Source organism: Cucurbita pepo, chromosome LG07 (genome assembly GCF_002806865.2).
Source record: "Cucurbita pepo subsp. pepo cultivar mu-cu-16 chromosome LG07, ASM280686v2, whole genome shotgun sequence".
NCBI classification, from domain to species: domain Eukaryota; kingdom Viridiplantae; phylum Streptophyta; class Magnoliopsida; order Cucurbitales; family Cucurbitaceae; genus Cucurbita; species Cucurbita pepo.
In genome coordinates, this window is record NC_036644.1 from 1,515,907 (window position 1) to 1,530,710 (window position 14,804).

A 14,804-nucleotide genomic window follows, 5' to 3' on the forward strand; every position below is an offset into this window, starting at 1 on the left:
TTAAAAACACGTCTGCGCATGTACTAAGAAACGGTTTATACAATCTTCTAAGGAATGTTTCGTTCCACTCTCTAACGAATGTGGGATATCACAACTTTAAAAGCGAGATTCATAATTTAATATATTTTTTATAATTTAGCTTAAAATTTTTAATTATTATTATTAATATTATTATTTCATCACGTGATGGGGTTAAGCAGAAAAATGCATGGAGAGTACTTGAGATTAAAATTAAAATTAGAATAAATAATGCAATAATTAATACAGCTTGGGAACGCGGTTTCTGCAAAGTGTGTAACATACACATGCAATAATTTTAAATACCCAATAATACACCATAAATAAATGCCCAGATACGTTGCAGATTTTTATTTATTTATTTATTTTTCGTCCAATTAATTTCTTAATTTAAATTCATAATAATCATGTTTTAATATATTTGGAGAGACATGTATGTCGGTAAACTAGAATTTGATAACCGTTATTTATATTTAATAAAGCCTCAATTTCAACCTCTATAAATTTAATTTAATGCATCATTTATTTATTAATTTAGTAAATATATTAAACTATAGTCTAGTCTATATAATTCGAATAAAATTAAAATTTAGTACCTCATTTTTAAATTTTATAATTTATAAACAATAATCTATTATTTATTTTAATTTTTAAAGTTATAAAGAATAAATTTTAATTTTCTTCTAATAGTATAGACCAATACTCTTAACGTAATGGACAAACGTGTTTGCTAGGGATAAGTTTCGTTCTCCTCTCCAACTGATGTGGGATCTCGCAATACAGCCCCTTCGGGGCCGAGCGTCTTCGCTGGCACTCGTTTTTTCTCCAATCGATGTGGGATCTTGCAATACACCCCCTTTGGGGTCGAGCGTCCTCGCTAACACTAGTTTCTTTCTCTAATCGATGTGGGATCTCGCAATACACCCTCTTCGGGCCCGAGCGTCCTCGCTAGCACTCATTTCTTTCTCCAATCGATGTGGGACCCCCACCAAATCCACTCCCTTCGGGGCCCAACATCCTTGTCGGTACGTTGCTTCAAGTCCACCCCCCTTCAGGGCTTAGCCTCTTCGTTGCTGGCACATCGCTTCATGTTCACCACTCTACAAGGCTCAGCCTCCTCGTTGCTAGCACGAGACGCCCTAAAGCACTCATGGTATCATTATGAATATATAAATCATCGCTTCATGTTCCCCCCTCTACAGGGCTCAGCCTCCTTGCTGCTGGCACATCGCTCCATGTTCACCCTTCTACAGGGCTCAGCCTCCTCATTGCTGGCACATTGCTTCAGGGCTCAGCTTCCTTGTTGTTGGCACATCGCTTCATGTTCACCCCTCAACAGGGCTCAACCTCCTCGCTTACACATCGTCTGGTGTCTCGCTCTAATATCATTTGTAACGGCCTAAGCCCACCATTGGCCAATATTATCCTGTTCCGCTTTCCCTTTTTGACTTACCCTCAAGGTTTTTAATCCGTTTACACACCTATCTGGATCTCACATTTAAAATTTTAATTAATTTATTTTTTTAGAAAATGAATTGACGGTTTTAAAATTAAACCATAATATAGAATGTCTAAATTGATTAAAACTAAAAAAAAAAAAAAATTAGGGTTTAAATTGATAAAGAAGGTTTAACTGACCAACGCAGAGTTGGCAGAATTTGCTGTAAATTTACAAAGCCTTGCTTCCTGTTCGCGATGGTACTGCCGATAAACAAGCGCATCCTGTCCCCCCGATTCCTTCACCGAGAGCCAAATTACAGTTCTTAAAGCTTCAATCCAACGCATCTGATCCACAAACCCCCAATTCTAAATTATTTCTCTGCCAGCTCTCAATCGCCTCCATCGCTCATAAATTCCCCACTCCCATTCACAATCCACAACCAATTTCCACCAAATGGGTATCTCCAGATTCATTGGGGACTTTTTACAAACAGTTGGTGGGCGATCCCGTGCGGCGGATTCCACCGCTGACGGCGGTGCTCCGAGTCCCCACAGAGTCATCCACGACGACGTGCTACTACGGGCGTTGATTACAGTGTTTGGAATGAGGGAAAATGGGAGAATCAAGAAGGAAAAAGCAAAGGGGGTGGTGGAGAAATTGGGGCTGATAAAGAGTGAAGAAGAGAAGGAAGGGTTTGAACTGCCGGCGGATGGCGGTGGTGATGAGGTGGCGGTGGAGGAGGTGATCGGAGAGATGGAGGAGGAAGGGAAGCGAAATGAGCTGCTATGGGAAGCTTTCAAGATATTTGATGTGGATGGCGATGGATTCATTGATACGGTTGAGCTGAAAAGAGTGCTTGAATGTTTGGGATTGGATAAAGGGTGGGGGATTAGGGAGATTGAGAAAATGGTTAGTGTTGTGGATGTGAATTTGGATGGGAAAGTTGATTTTGGTGAGTTTGAATTAATGATGGGTGTGAAATGTTCTTGATTTGTTCTTGTTTTTTTCACTTTTCAATCCAAAATTCTGGAAAAATCTTGTGATTTTGGTGTTATCTTTGTTCAGAAACTAAAACTTGAATAATATCCCCCCAATTTCTGCATCCTTCTCTGTTCTTGTTATATGAATTTAGTGTTATATGAATTTAGTGTTATGTTCTTCGTGTTCTAAGTTTTAGTGTCGGCACGATCATAGCTCAACGGTTGATATCAATAGCTATTCTATGCTCGACAGTTGATATCAATATAGCTATTCTATGCTCGACAGTTGATATCAATAGCTATTCATACTGACCCAAACACAAGCAAATGAGCAGTCTAAAATCAACGACACAGCAAACAGAGAGTCTGAATTCTATCATACAAGGCATACATATGACATGATAAAAGGGCTAATTTCTAGGCCAAATCTCAGACACACAGCTAACAGCCTCACTAGCCATTCCAGTTTCTGCGAGCCGGGTGGCTGGGTTCTGGCTCGACATTGTCACGCCGGAATAAGAAACGTCATCTCCGGCAAGACCAAGTGGCAATGGGATATTCGACATCCGCCGCAGCACGGTTAGCGGCTGCGGCGTGCTCAAATGATTCTGTAGGAGCTGATTCAAGCTACTGGTCATTGAACCTCTAGCGAGTGTATCTTCAGCTAACTTTACCTTCAATCAGGAAAGGAAAAGGTTTACGTGATATGATCGATTTTGTTTTCTCGAGCTCTCTTCGAACTCGTTTGTGTAAGGAGAGTAAGAGAATTTAGTACCTTGGCTCTCATTGCATCTACGTCTGATTTAAGCACTCGATTGTTTGTATTGGCATCACGGTATTGCTGACTCGCATCTAAAAGCTGGTTGAACAACGTTTCGTTTTCTACTTTAAGCTGTTTCACCTAAGAAAATCAAAACAATGAATGTTAATGTGGTATCACCAAGTTCTTAGAGGTTGGTTGGTGCTTACTGGTGTTCAAAAAAACTCGATCAACCCAACCCGACCCATAGGAACAAATATTGTCTGTTTTGACCCGTTACGCATCATCGTCAGCCTCACAGTTTTAAAACGCATTTATTAAGGAGAGATTTCCACATCCTTATAAGGAATGCTTCGTTCCCCTCTCCAACGGATGTGAGATCTCACAATCCACCCCCCTCTTGTGGGCCAGCGTTCTCGCTAGCACACCGCTCAATGACTGATACCATTCGTAACAGCTAGCCGAAAACTGCCGCTAACAAATATTGTCCGCTTTGACCCGTTACATATCATCGTCAACCTCACGGTTAAAACTAGATTGGATCGAACCAAACCCAACTCGAATTTCTTATTAAATATACACCCACAAACAAAGATATTGTCAACATACCTGACTCTCGAGTTCAGCCAAATGAGCTTGTTTTCGTCGTCTCGACCGTCTAGCCGAGTCCCTATTAGAGATCATTCTACAAATGGAAGGCCAAGATTAGAAGATCAAATGAAAAACAATGCAAGTAAAGTAAAGTAAAAGCACCTTCTGATCTTCTTCAAAGTAAGAGGGTCATTGCTTTGCTCACAAGAGCCAGCCTCAATCTCATCGTCGGATTGATCCTCGGAGGACCCGCTGTTGGCGCCTCTTTGGTGCTCTCTGCCCATCAAATTGCTAGCTGATGTTGGGCTGCTCACTGTCCACACCAACCATTTTGGAATCATTCTTTTTCCTTACCTTTTTTTATTTATTATTTCAATTATTAATATTTTTTTTTTATATTAATCCAAATCTAATTAATTAATAATTATAATTTATTAACCAAAATATAATAATTATTTTACTCAATCAAAAAATATAATTTTAATTTTTATATTTTCCACTCCATTAATTTATATATTAAACCTCTAAAATTTAGTCTTTAAAAAGTTAATTTATTATTAAAATTTTAAAAAATATTTATTCTTTATTTTTTTTCATTTTTTATTTTAAAACTAATATATCTAGTCGTCATCCCAGCCCACAGCCTCCTCTCGGCTTATTATTACTATTATTATATCTTGTTGAAGACTATATTGTAATATTGAAATTTAAATTTTTAGATATAACGTTGGTAATATTAAAAAATTATATGCGGTGGAATATGATTTTATTTTTACTCATGAAATATTATTATTTTTATTATGAAAATACTTTATCTTTAAATAATTATATCTAGAATTACCATTTTTTTAAAAAATTGTTATCACGGTTGAAAATTAAAATAAAAAAAAATACTGAGAATTTGATCCTTATAAATTTACCGTGGAAAGTATGATTCTAACTCTCATAAAAATAAGTAGAACGACCCTAAACCCTAAGCTGTATGGATCTCGGGACCGAGCAGATCTCTAACCTACCTATACAAAATTACGTCACTTTCGAGTCTCAAAGTAATTTCATAAAAACATGAAGAAAAAAAAAATACATATTTAGTTATTATATATTTTTTAATTAATTTTAAATCTTAAAAAAAGAAAATAATAATAATAATAATGGAGTTACCAATAGAAGACTGGGAATCTATAGTCGCTGAAATGGTCGAAAGCTTAGGTGTGAGATTCTGTGCCCATAAAGGACCCTCCGCCACCCCACCTCCACAGTTAGCAATCGCGTCCATTATCTCCTGCACCTTTCAATTATTTATTTATTTATTTAATTATTTATTTTAATAATAAAAAATAACAACAACAAAAAGCTGCATGAACTTAAATAAAATTTTTAAAAAAATCATTTTATATTTTAAAATATATTCTATTTTCATGCATTTAACATAACCCTTACGTGAATATTTAAAGTTGATAAACCAAATAAAATATTTCTTTTTTTTTTTTTTTTTTTAATTTCAAGCGATTTACAGAAAGATCGGCGATTACGAACCCGATTATTTCTCAAGAAGAAATTGAAATCGATATCGCCGAAGAAGCTGCACGCATCGGCGGAGTCCTGGAAGTTCTTGCTTCTTTTAGGGCTCCGGGAGATGACTTCGTGTTCGACTTTGAAAACGTTGTCGTTTTGTAACTCGTCGTCGGCATCGGCATCGGCATCGGCCTCGGCCTCGGCGTCGATGACTTCTGGAGAGGCGATGGCTGTCGTTTCGAGGAGCTCTTCAAGAGCCAACTCGGAGGCGCTGCGCTTCATAGGAGGAGGATCGGGATTTGGCGGCGGACGGAGGCGGAAAGAGAGGATTTATGCTTCATACGGCGGAGAGAGAGGAGGAGAGAGAAAAGGGGAGAGAGAGAGGGCGTGTTGGGGAGATATATAGAGAAGGGAAGGGAAGGTTGTTTTCATAAAGGTGTCGTGGCACTGTGAACCTAAGTGGACGGCACATGAGGTTAAAATGTCTGACGTGGCCGTGTGACCAAACTGCCCTTGGTGATGGTGTCTTATTATGGATGGCCCGTTCCCCACCCGACTCAATACTAAAAGTGTTCGAAGTTTAAGTTCGGTCGGATTTGGACATTTTTTAGATCCAACTTAATTGTCTGGTCGAGTTGATTAACTAACTGTTTTTGGGTCATCGGAATTTTTTTAATACCTTTAATTAATATAAGAAATAAATCTATATTTTGATCATTAAATTGTGCTTGTGACGTTCGAGTAATTATAAATATAATATTTGAATGAGAGCAATTTTAAGAATAGAACTACTAAAAATTACTATAATTTTTTATAATTATTTTTTAAATTTAAATTAAGTTAAAAAAAAGACGAATAGTTGGATGACGTGTATCTTATGAGGCGAGAGAGTATAGGTGGCAGCGGGGAACTTAGCAGCGAAGCAAATGGACTTGAGAAGGTGAGCGGAGAGCCGTTGGATTGGAATGGTGGTGGAGAATCTGGGAGGGGATCAGAAAGCCGACACGTGGAGAAAAGAATATGCCATGTTGTTCAGTGGGGCCCACCACATAATATAGTGATTTGACTTTCATCTATGATTCGATAATCTCCCCCAGTTGCCAAGTTGCACAGACTGACTGTCCTTTTAAAAGTAATTTACCTAATTTTAACCCACCTGCCCGGACTGACCGTCCGTACCTTCCTTTAGTCATGAAATTTCAAAATGCTTATTATTGCTCTAATTTTTCTCCAATTATATAAGATTTTTATAAAATTACATTTAATTTTTTTAAAAAAATATCAAAAAATAAACAAAAAAATATATATTAAAATTTAAAAAACCCACAGATATTAATTATATTGAGCTATGCTCGTATTTAGTAATTTTTTTAAAACAAATTTCTTATATAAAATTGATAATAAATAAGAATATTCTTTAGGTCGAGAAAATATAATATTGAAATTTGTTATATATATATATATATATATATATATTAGAAAAGGGGCATCCAAACCCTAGCAAAAAAAGCCTTATCATCTTTGTAAAAGAAGGAAAGCAAGTAGTTGTCCCATGAAAAGATGATTTTTTTTTTTCTTTTTGGGTTTTAAGATTTAAAAATATTTTTTGAATTTTCGAGTAGTTTTTTACTCGACTAAACACATGTTTCTAAATCCTTAAAATTCACTAAAAAAGTATAATCGATTCGTCCGTGCACTAATAAAATAATAAAAAAAAATTTAAAAAAATAGCAATGAAATTGTAAAATTCGAGCCTGCATTATTTTTTAAAAAAGAAAATAATAATAATAATAATTCCCTAAATTCCCATGTAACAAAATACTATCGAGCATGAAAATAATAATAATAATAAAGAAATTGCAACTTTACACTAAAAACCCTAAAAATGCAAGAATTAGGGCAGGTTTCTTATCGATGGAATAAAAAGTTGAAAGGGACCAACACCAACTTTCCCGAAATAAAAATAAAAGAGAGAAACATTAGACACGAGTTGAATTTATAAATTTTATTTTGGTCCCTATTTTTTCAATTTCAGCTTTCGAGTTTTTTTCATTTTGATCTATGAATGTTCGAAATTTTCGTTTCCGTACTTATAAATTTTATTTATTTTAATATTTATAATTCTAGAACATTCCTCGATTCTTATATATTTTTTAAAATGGACCATTTTAGTCATTTTTCCACGCGGTGGTTCGAGTTTCTAAATAAATTTACTTTATTTTAATTTTTATACTTTTAATTTTTTTTAATTTCGTATATAAAATTTTCAAATTTTTTTATATTTATCCTTATACTATTAATAAAATAAAATTAAATAAATAAATAAAAAGACCATTTTGGTCGCTTTATTTTGCATTTTGGTCCCTTCCCACTAACTTTTGGGTTTATAATTTTCACAAATAACCTTTTTCCCTTTTTCTTTTTTATACAACTTTAATTTTTTTTTAATAATAATTATTATTATTTTAATTTTGTTACTTTATGTAGCTTTCTCTTTTCTTTCTAGTCATACCTAACTTTACACTCACAATTACCAAGTTACCCCTCCCCCTTTTCTTCCTTGGGAAGGAAATTTGGCAGCTTAATGGGTTTATTTAATCTTTGTGTCATTAATAATAGCAATTATATATTTTCATAGTGATATTCGAAATTTTAAATAATATTTTAAATTTAAAAAAGAAGACTATTTTTCAAAAAAAATATTTAAGGGTGAAAGTAATATTTATTAGTTTAATTTTTTAAAAATAAAATAAAATTAATTATCAAGCGGATCTAAATTATTAGATTATTAAATTTATATAATTTAATAACAGAAATTTCATTCCTTTATATATTGTTCTTTTGTTCTTTATTTTTGTCTTGGATCCAAATCGGCCCTACAAATGGCCCATTTAGATAATGGGCCACACTTCAGGCCCAGTAGCTCAACCGTCCTTGTCATAAATAAATTAATTATTTTATTTATGACTACATTTTAAAGCAATTGATTATATTTTATTATTATTATTTCTGTCCCATTGCAATTAAATATGATTTTTTAATTATATTTATGACTACATTTTATAGCAATTGATTATTTATATCATTATTATTTTAGTCCCATTGCAATGATTATTATTTTCATAATTTTAAATTATTTGTAACTAACTTTACCTTAATCGACGAATTATGGGCATAAATTATTACCGTCATAATTAAAAAAAATATTAATAATTAATTATTTTTAAACATTCACACACAAGATATATTAGTTATATAGAGATGGAAGATGAAATTCATTAATTAAGGTAAATTTAATTACTTATTTAAAATAATAATTAATTAAGGTATAGATGGAGATCCTACCTTAGTTGAAGAGGAGAATGAAACATTACTTGTAAGGGTGGGGAGGGGGTGTGGAAACCTCTCCCTATAGTAAACACANGCTAGTAGACGCATTTTAAAACCGTGAGGGGGTGTGGAAACCTCTCCCTATAGTAAACACATTTTAAAATTGTGAGACTGATGATATGTAACGAGCCAGAGTAGATAATATTTACTAACAGTGGGCTTGAGCGGTTACAAATGGTATCACAGCTAGACACCGAAGCGAACAATATCTACTGACAGTGGACTTGAACTAATATAAATGGTATCAAAACTAGACACCAAGCGGTGTACCAGCGAGGATGCAAGGGTGGATTGTGAGATCCCACATTGCTTATAAAAGGGCATGAAAACCTCTCCTAATAAACGCGTGAGGCTAACGACGATGCGTAACAGCAAAACAGACCATATCTACTAAAAGTGAGCTTGGACTTTGGCTATTATAAACTTTATCATTCTTGTCAGAAAAAACAAACAAAATTAATATTTATAATTTTGGCATTCTTAAATTATTAGTTCTAAAAGTGTTTATAGGAAAATTAATTTTGTTAAAAAAAAAAAAAAAATTATATTATCCTTTTACAAGTTATTCCAAATATTACACCATAATTTGCAAATCACACCTTGAGTTCCACCAAAATTACACAAATTGTAACCCACAAAAGTGAAGAATTTCCCAATGCCACCTTATCCCATCAAGTTAATATTCAATAGAAGAAGGGGAAAAGGGGGCTTTAAAAGAACAAAGCAAGAAAATGTCAGCCCAAATTTGGATGAAATGGCTAAACATCAAAGGTTTGGTTAGGAATATTAGCATTGGCTTCTACTTTTGTCTTCTTGTTGTGAGCATCAGAATCAACAAAATCCAAATTATAGAGCAAAGACACCATAGTAAGAGAGCATACAAACACAAGCACAGGTCCAAATATCCAAAGCAGAAGAGGGAGCGCCAAGTAGAAGATGCGATTCCCGACGGTGTTGAGGACGAACCCCTTCTCAAACAGCTCCGACACGTACTCGGGCTTGACCGGGGACGATGGGTCTTGTGGGGTGTTGATCAAAACATTCACTTGGTTGATAAATCTGATGGAGAGGGAGTGACACAAGAAGGAGAAGAGGAAGATGGAGAGGAGGGAGACGTACTTTAGAGACATCATGAACTCGCCATGGGCGCCAAAGACCGAGTCGTTGATAGGCTTCTTGATGCTGTACGTGCTGCTTAGAACTGCGGCGAGGCCGGAGGAGAGGAGGATGGAGGTGGTAGCCATTAGAGTCGACCCCATAATGGCATTCCTTAGAGTTTGAACAGCAAGAATGTTCTTCTTCTCATTGTCCTAAACATGAAACAAAATCATCAATTTAATGAATGTTTGAAAAATATATTTCATAAAGTTTTTGTTTCTTCTTCTTATTTACATTGGATTTATGTGTATTATTACTAATAATATCTTCTTTTTTTTTTCCCCTTCTTTTCTCCAAAACAAAACTAAATCGCTAGTATTATCGACTTCTCTTTTTGTGTTTTTCATCTTTTAGCAAAGCATTATTGAATATTAAATAAGAAATTTTGATTTAAAAAATAGAAATAAAAATCATTATCAAATAATTTTTTAATTTTTTAATTAAATAAAAAACAGTGGGTTGTTCATGCAACCCCTAAATGAAAACCAAGGATACTTATATGAATAAAATAGTGTGATTTTGTGGGTACCAAACTTAAAAATAGTTGGATCCCACTATACCAACAAAATCAACCAATAAAAGTATATAAACATTTATACATATAATATATACATACATATACATACACACATATATATATATATGTATATATGTATATATATGTATATATATATGTATATATATGTATATATATGTATATATGTATATATATGTATATATATATATATATGTATATATATGTATATATATGTATATATGTATATATATGTATATATATATATATACATATATATACATATATATATATATATACATATATATACATATATATACATATATATATATGTGTGTATGTATATGTATGTATATATTATATGTATAAATGTTTATATACTTTTATTGGTTGATTTTGTTGGTATAGTGGGATCCAACTATTTTTAAGTTTGGTACCCACAAAATCACACTATTTTATTCATATAAGTATCCTTGGTTTTCATNGCATGAACTAACATAATGGATGCATCGTCTAACATTTTGTCTCTTTAGATAAAGATAAACATATGTCGTGAAAACTTTACTTTATTCACATTTATTATTCTCAATTCATAAGTAACCTGTTTATTGAACTATGTTGAAATTGACACTAAGAGCTAATTAAAATGATAAAAATGAGTACCAAAGAAAGTAAATCTCCATTCTAAATTTCTATTTGCATCTTATGTTGGAGGACACGAGAGCCCATCAGATTAAAAAAACTATATAGAAAATGCAATAGTCTAAGTGCTCGTAGATATTGTTCTCTTTGGGCTTTACCCTTATGGGTTTTTTCCACAAGATTTTTAAAACGTGTGTGTCAAAAGAGGTTTTTATACCCTTATAAAGAATGCTTTGTTTTCTTCCCCACCGATGTAGGATATCACAATCCACCCCTCCTTTGGGGTCAACGTACTCACTAGCATTTGTTATCTCACAATCCACCAGTGTCCTAGCTAGTATTCGTTTCTCTTTCTAATTGATGTTGGATCTCATAGATAAGTTAAAATTTTATGATGTTTCTCTAATTTACCTTCAAAGTTTTGGAAATTAGGTATATATCTTAAGTTATAAGGTGTTAGAGCATAACTCAACTAATTAAGACATATATTCTCGATTATTTGATTGAGAGGTCAAAGATTCAAATCTCCTATTCTCACAAGTTATATCGAACTCAAAGACTAAAGTAGGAACCGTAAGCTATGCATATCTTTAGAGAGAGAGAGAAAGAGAGAGAAAGTACCTTCATCATGGCAGAAACCCAGTAGCGTCGACCAGAGCTGTTAATTCCAACGATGGTAGTGAAGGGTTGAGTTCGAACCTTATACCATAGCCATGCATGGTAACCCAGAAACAAGAGAAAGCTTGAAGGAACCAAAATCACATCCAAATAACTCTGCTTCCATGCCATTTTTTCCCTATACTTTTCTTTAAACTTTATGAGATTATTGCGCTCTTGGGGGTTCGGCAAATTTCTTGAGTGTTGTTTTACTTCTTTTCTGTCTCCTAATTCTCTTCGCTCATCAACACAACGTATAAATAGGGAAATGAAAGAGGAAGAATTAATGGGTGGGAGTGGACTTTAATTAAGCCTTAAAGTTTCGTTTATTTAAGCCTTATTAGTCTCTTATTAATTCTTACCAATATGCCCCAACTAAACTACCCAACAAAAACACCCCATAAAGAATAATCAAATTTAAAAGATAATGCTTTTATCCCTAATGCAAATTGCGTTCATACGTAACTACGAACAAGGACAAAATCATAAATAATTAAATTAATAAAAGAAAAAGGAGAGGGCAATTGCTCTGTTGGTTTATGATTAAGAAACTTCTAAGAAAAAGTGGAAAGATTTTTTTTTCTCCTCCAATTCGTCCCCTAAATTTTCCGAATGGACAGATTATGTCCATATACAAAGCTAGGGGGTCAAATATATCCTCTTGATATAAAGCTTTGACCCATCTCTAAACACACGATCAAGATCTAGCCTTTCTATAACTTTTTCTTTTAGTTCAACATTTACAGAAGGAAAGCCAATCACATTATCCCAATCAAATTTTGACAATAACATGAACCATAATCTATATTAATGATTAATTTTGATCGTCATAAATTGATGTTGAAAAAATTGTTCACTCAAGAATTAGAGAAATGATCTTTCTTTAAACATTAAAAAAGGAACATAGACATACCTGAGTCTCGAGAATGAGCTTGTTTTCATCTCCTAATCGAATTTCAGCAGTAACATCCCCATCACTTGTGAAGTAAGAGGATTTGAGTCTTTCATTTCAAAATAAAAATAAAAATACACGTTAAGTATAATTCATAAGAATCTTGTCTTATCATGTTAACCTCTATATGGGTATATTAAATTATAATAATAAAGAAATCAAGCTCTAAAGTGGCAACATGTCAGCTTTTAGTTCACTACTAAATTGAATAATTTAGGTCGGAGACTAAAAATAATTGAAACTTCTATTCAAAGAATGCTTTAGGTTAAAAAAAATCCAGATTATTTTGACATTTTTTAATTTAAATATTCAATATGCATCTTATGATTAAAAAAGGATAAGAATATTACGAGTATACTAATGTTTCTAAGAAATAAGAAACATGAAATAAGGAGCATCATCAAATTGCCTTTAAATAAACAAAATTTTATTTTTATCATAGAACAATACTGGCTAAGTTAACTTTCGAACAATACTGGCTAAGTTAACTTCCTGTATGCTGCTATTAAATTTTTTAAAAGTAAAAAAACATCTCATAAAGCCAAAATTACCTAACAGGGACAGTGTTACTTGGAAAAATATGAAGGACATAAATATAGAGGAAGAATTAGAACACAAAATAAATAAATCCTTAATAACATGAAAAAATAAAATAAAAAATAACAAAACCATACTCACGCATTCCTCAAGCATTCTTGCATATTCATCCACCGTTCATCTCTGGTATGTTTTTTAGAGGTTTTTTTCTTAATTAATTATTCTCCAATATCAGTTTTTGGTACATTTTAAGTGCCTTCTTTTAGGGTTTATTGTCATCGAAATCGAGGACAGGAGCCCAAGGTCTTGTAGCAAGAGTAGGTGTAATCTTCTCTGTCGTTGAAAATTTACAAAAATATGTAATGGCCAATTGAAAAAAATAAGAGAAATTTACCTCATTTTGCTTTGTTTGTAGATCTTCATAGGAAGGAAAGAAAGAATTATAGAAGTTCTGAATTGTAAATAGGATCGTCTTATACAAATCCTCCCATGTAATTTTTCACATTTTTCATGGAAGAAATGTAATCCATTTTCAAAGAGAATTTGTGGGTTCCTCCATAGAAGCATTGATGTCTTATGTACATCCTATATATTGAAGTACAACCTATTACATAAGTAAAAAAAAATTACTTTGTTAAAATAAATGCTTTTCTGTAGAAAAGTAAAAAAAAAAAAAACTTACTTTTTGTTAACAACGTGCTTTTTGACGAAGTATTTAGCCATAAAGTAATCTATTGGTAACACGTTTTAATAAAATGTTAACAATTAAAACAATTTCTAGAACACCTCATTCAATTTAGATTGCTTTAGAATCCTATGCTTAGTAAAAAAAAAAACTAATAAAACGCATAATTAAAATGTAGACTAACAAAACCCTGCCTAATGGCTTCATGAACTATAGTATATTAAGAAATGGAAGGTTGTCAAAGCCAATGCATCTTAAAATCCCAAATTTAAATTAAAAAAAAAAAAAACCAAACAAAATTAGATAAAGGCATAGGGTTCAATGACTCACCTCAAAAGTGTTTGGTAAACATAAATGAGAAGGATGCTTGCTAGGTTAGTCACATTCTTTTAATTTTATTTGTGTTTTTGTTCATTTGTTTTGGTATGTAAATATATTAATTTTATAAGGATATGTAAAAAAAAATATTAATATAGTTTTATATGATAATATTCTTGCATTTCAATTAAGTTTACAAATTAAATGCTGTTAATTTTATATTGATTAATTTATCACATTTATTATTGCTCGTTCCCACCACCTTGAATTCCTGAGACCTTCATAGCCACAATGTTATTAATAATATTATTACTATTGTTATTATTATTTATTATTGTGGATAAACGACAATTTGACTAGTTAACTAATAGTATTAAGAGCTTTTGGGGAATTTGGTATTGATTCACTATGTAAAAGCTAAAGCTACGGGGCTAATGCTGGTATTAGGTACAACAATACTGTAGTTTAATATCATTAAAAAAAAAAACGACTCGAAAAGAAATTGTGATGATAAACCCATGTAGGCTGTTTAGTGCTCTAAAGCTAAGGTGTTAAGGATTTTTTGAAGTCTTTATACAAAACATTAAAAACCTAGTGGATATTTGTACATTTTCTCCAGGGGAATGAAAGGCAACATAGAAAACAA

The 14,804-nt window shown here is 32.7% G+C and overlaps 3 protein-coding genes across 4 annotated transcripts; 1 reads left to right on the forward strand and 2 right to left on the reverse strand.

Moving 5' to 3' along the window:
• The first annotated feature begins 1,653 nt into the window (after nucleotides 1-1,653).
• LOC111798690 (calmodulin-like protein 2) lies at nucleotides 1,654-2,563 on the forward strand. The gene has a single exon (XM_023681993.1). It carries the CDS (start codon nucleotides 1,913-1,915, stop codon nucleotides 2,447-2,449), a length of 537 nt encoding a protein of 178 aa, XP_023537761.1. The 5' UTR covers nucleotides 1,654-1,912; the 3' UTR covers nucleotides 2,450-2,563.
• Nucleotides 2,564-2,692: 129 nt separating this feature from the next.
• Nucleotides 2,693-5,725, reverse strand: LOC111798688 (basic leucine zipper 9-like). Of its 2 annotated transcripts, none has more exons than XM_023681990.1 (6): nucleotides 5,327-5,725; nucleotides 4,952-5,072; nucleotides 3,953-4,103; nucleotides 3,809-3,884; nucleotides 3,215-3,340; nucleotides 2,693-3,113 (listed from the first exon to the last, which is right to left on the reverse strand). In XM_023681990.1, the coding sequence occupies exons 1-6, from the start codon at nucleotides 5,585-5,587 to the stop codon at nucleotides 2,850-2,852; spliced, it is 999 nt and encodes a 332-aa protein (XP_023537758.1). In that variant the 5' UTR covers nucleotides 5,588-5,725; the 3' UTR covers nucleotides 2,693-2,849. The 2 variants fall into 2 exon arrangements, with proteins under 2 accessions (XP_023537758.1, XP_023537757.1); XM_023681989.1 differs by having other exon boundaries at nucleotides 4,952-5,078; nucleotides 5,327-5,697.
• Nucleotides 5,726-9,273: 3,548 nt separating this feature from the next.
• On the reverse strand, nucleotides 9,274-12,462 carry LOC111798689. The gene is made up of 2 exons (XM_023681991.1): nucleotides 11,631-12,462; nucleotides 9,274-10,005 (listed from the first exon to the last, which is right to left on the reverse strand). Exons 1-2 carry the CDS (start codon nucleotides 11,796-11,798, stop codon nucleotides 9,454-9,456), a joined length of 720 nt encoding a protein of 239 aa, XP_023537759.1. The 5' UTR covers nucleotides 11,799-12,462; the 3' UTR covers nucleotides 9,274-9,453.
• Nucleotides 12,463-14,804: the final 2,342 nt, after the last annotated feature.

What these genes read in the sequence shown, in the direction of transcription:
- LOC111798688 (XM_023681989.1), bottom strand. Translation starts at nt 5,587, where the DNA reads ATGAAGCGCAGCGCCTCCGAGTTGGCTCTTGAAGAGCTCCTCGAAACG. An exon ending in AGATTCCCAGTCTTCTATTG is followed by an intron (nt 4,104 to 4,951) that starts GTAACTCCATTA and finishes TGGTGTGGACAG; the next exon opens with TGAGCAGCCCAACATCAGCT. An exon ending in ACTTTGAAGAAGATCAGAAG is followed by an intron (nt 3,885 to 3,952) that starts GTGCTTTTACTT and finishes TTCCATTTGTAG; the next exon opens with AATGATCTCTAATAGGGACT.
- LOC111798689 (XM_023681991.1), bottom strand. Translation starts at nt 11,798, where the DNA reads ATGGCATGGAAGCAGAGTTATTTGGATGTGATTTTGGTTCCTTCAAGC. An exon ending in GGGTTTCTGCCATGATGAAG is followed by an intron (nt 10,006 to 11,630) that starts GTACTTTCTCTC and finishes TTTCATGTTTAG; the next exon opens with GACAATGAGAAGAAGAACAT.
- LOC111798690 (XM_023681993.1), top strand. Translation starts at nt 1,913, where the DNA reads ATGGGTATCTCCAGATTCATTGGGGACTTTTTACAAACAGTTGGTGGG.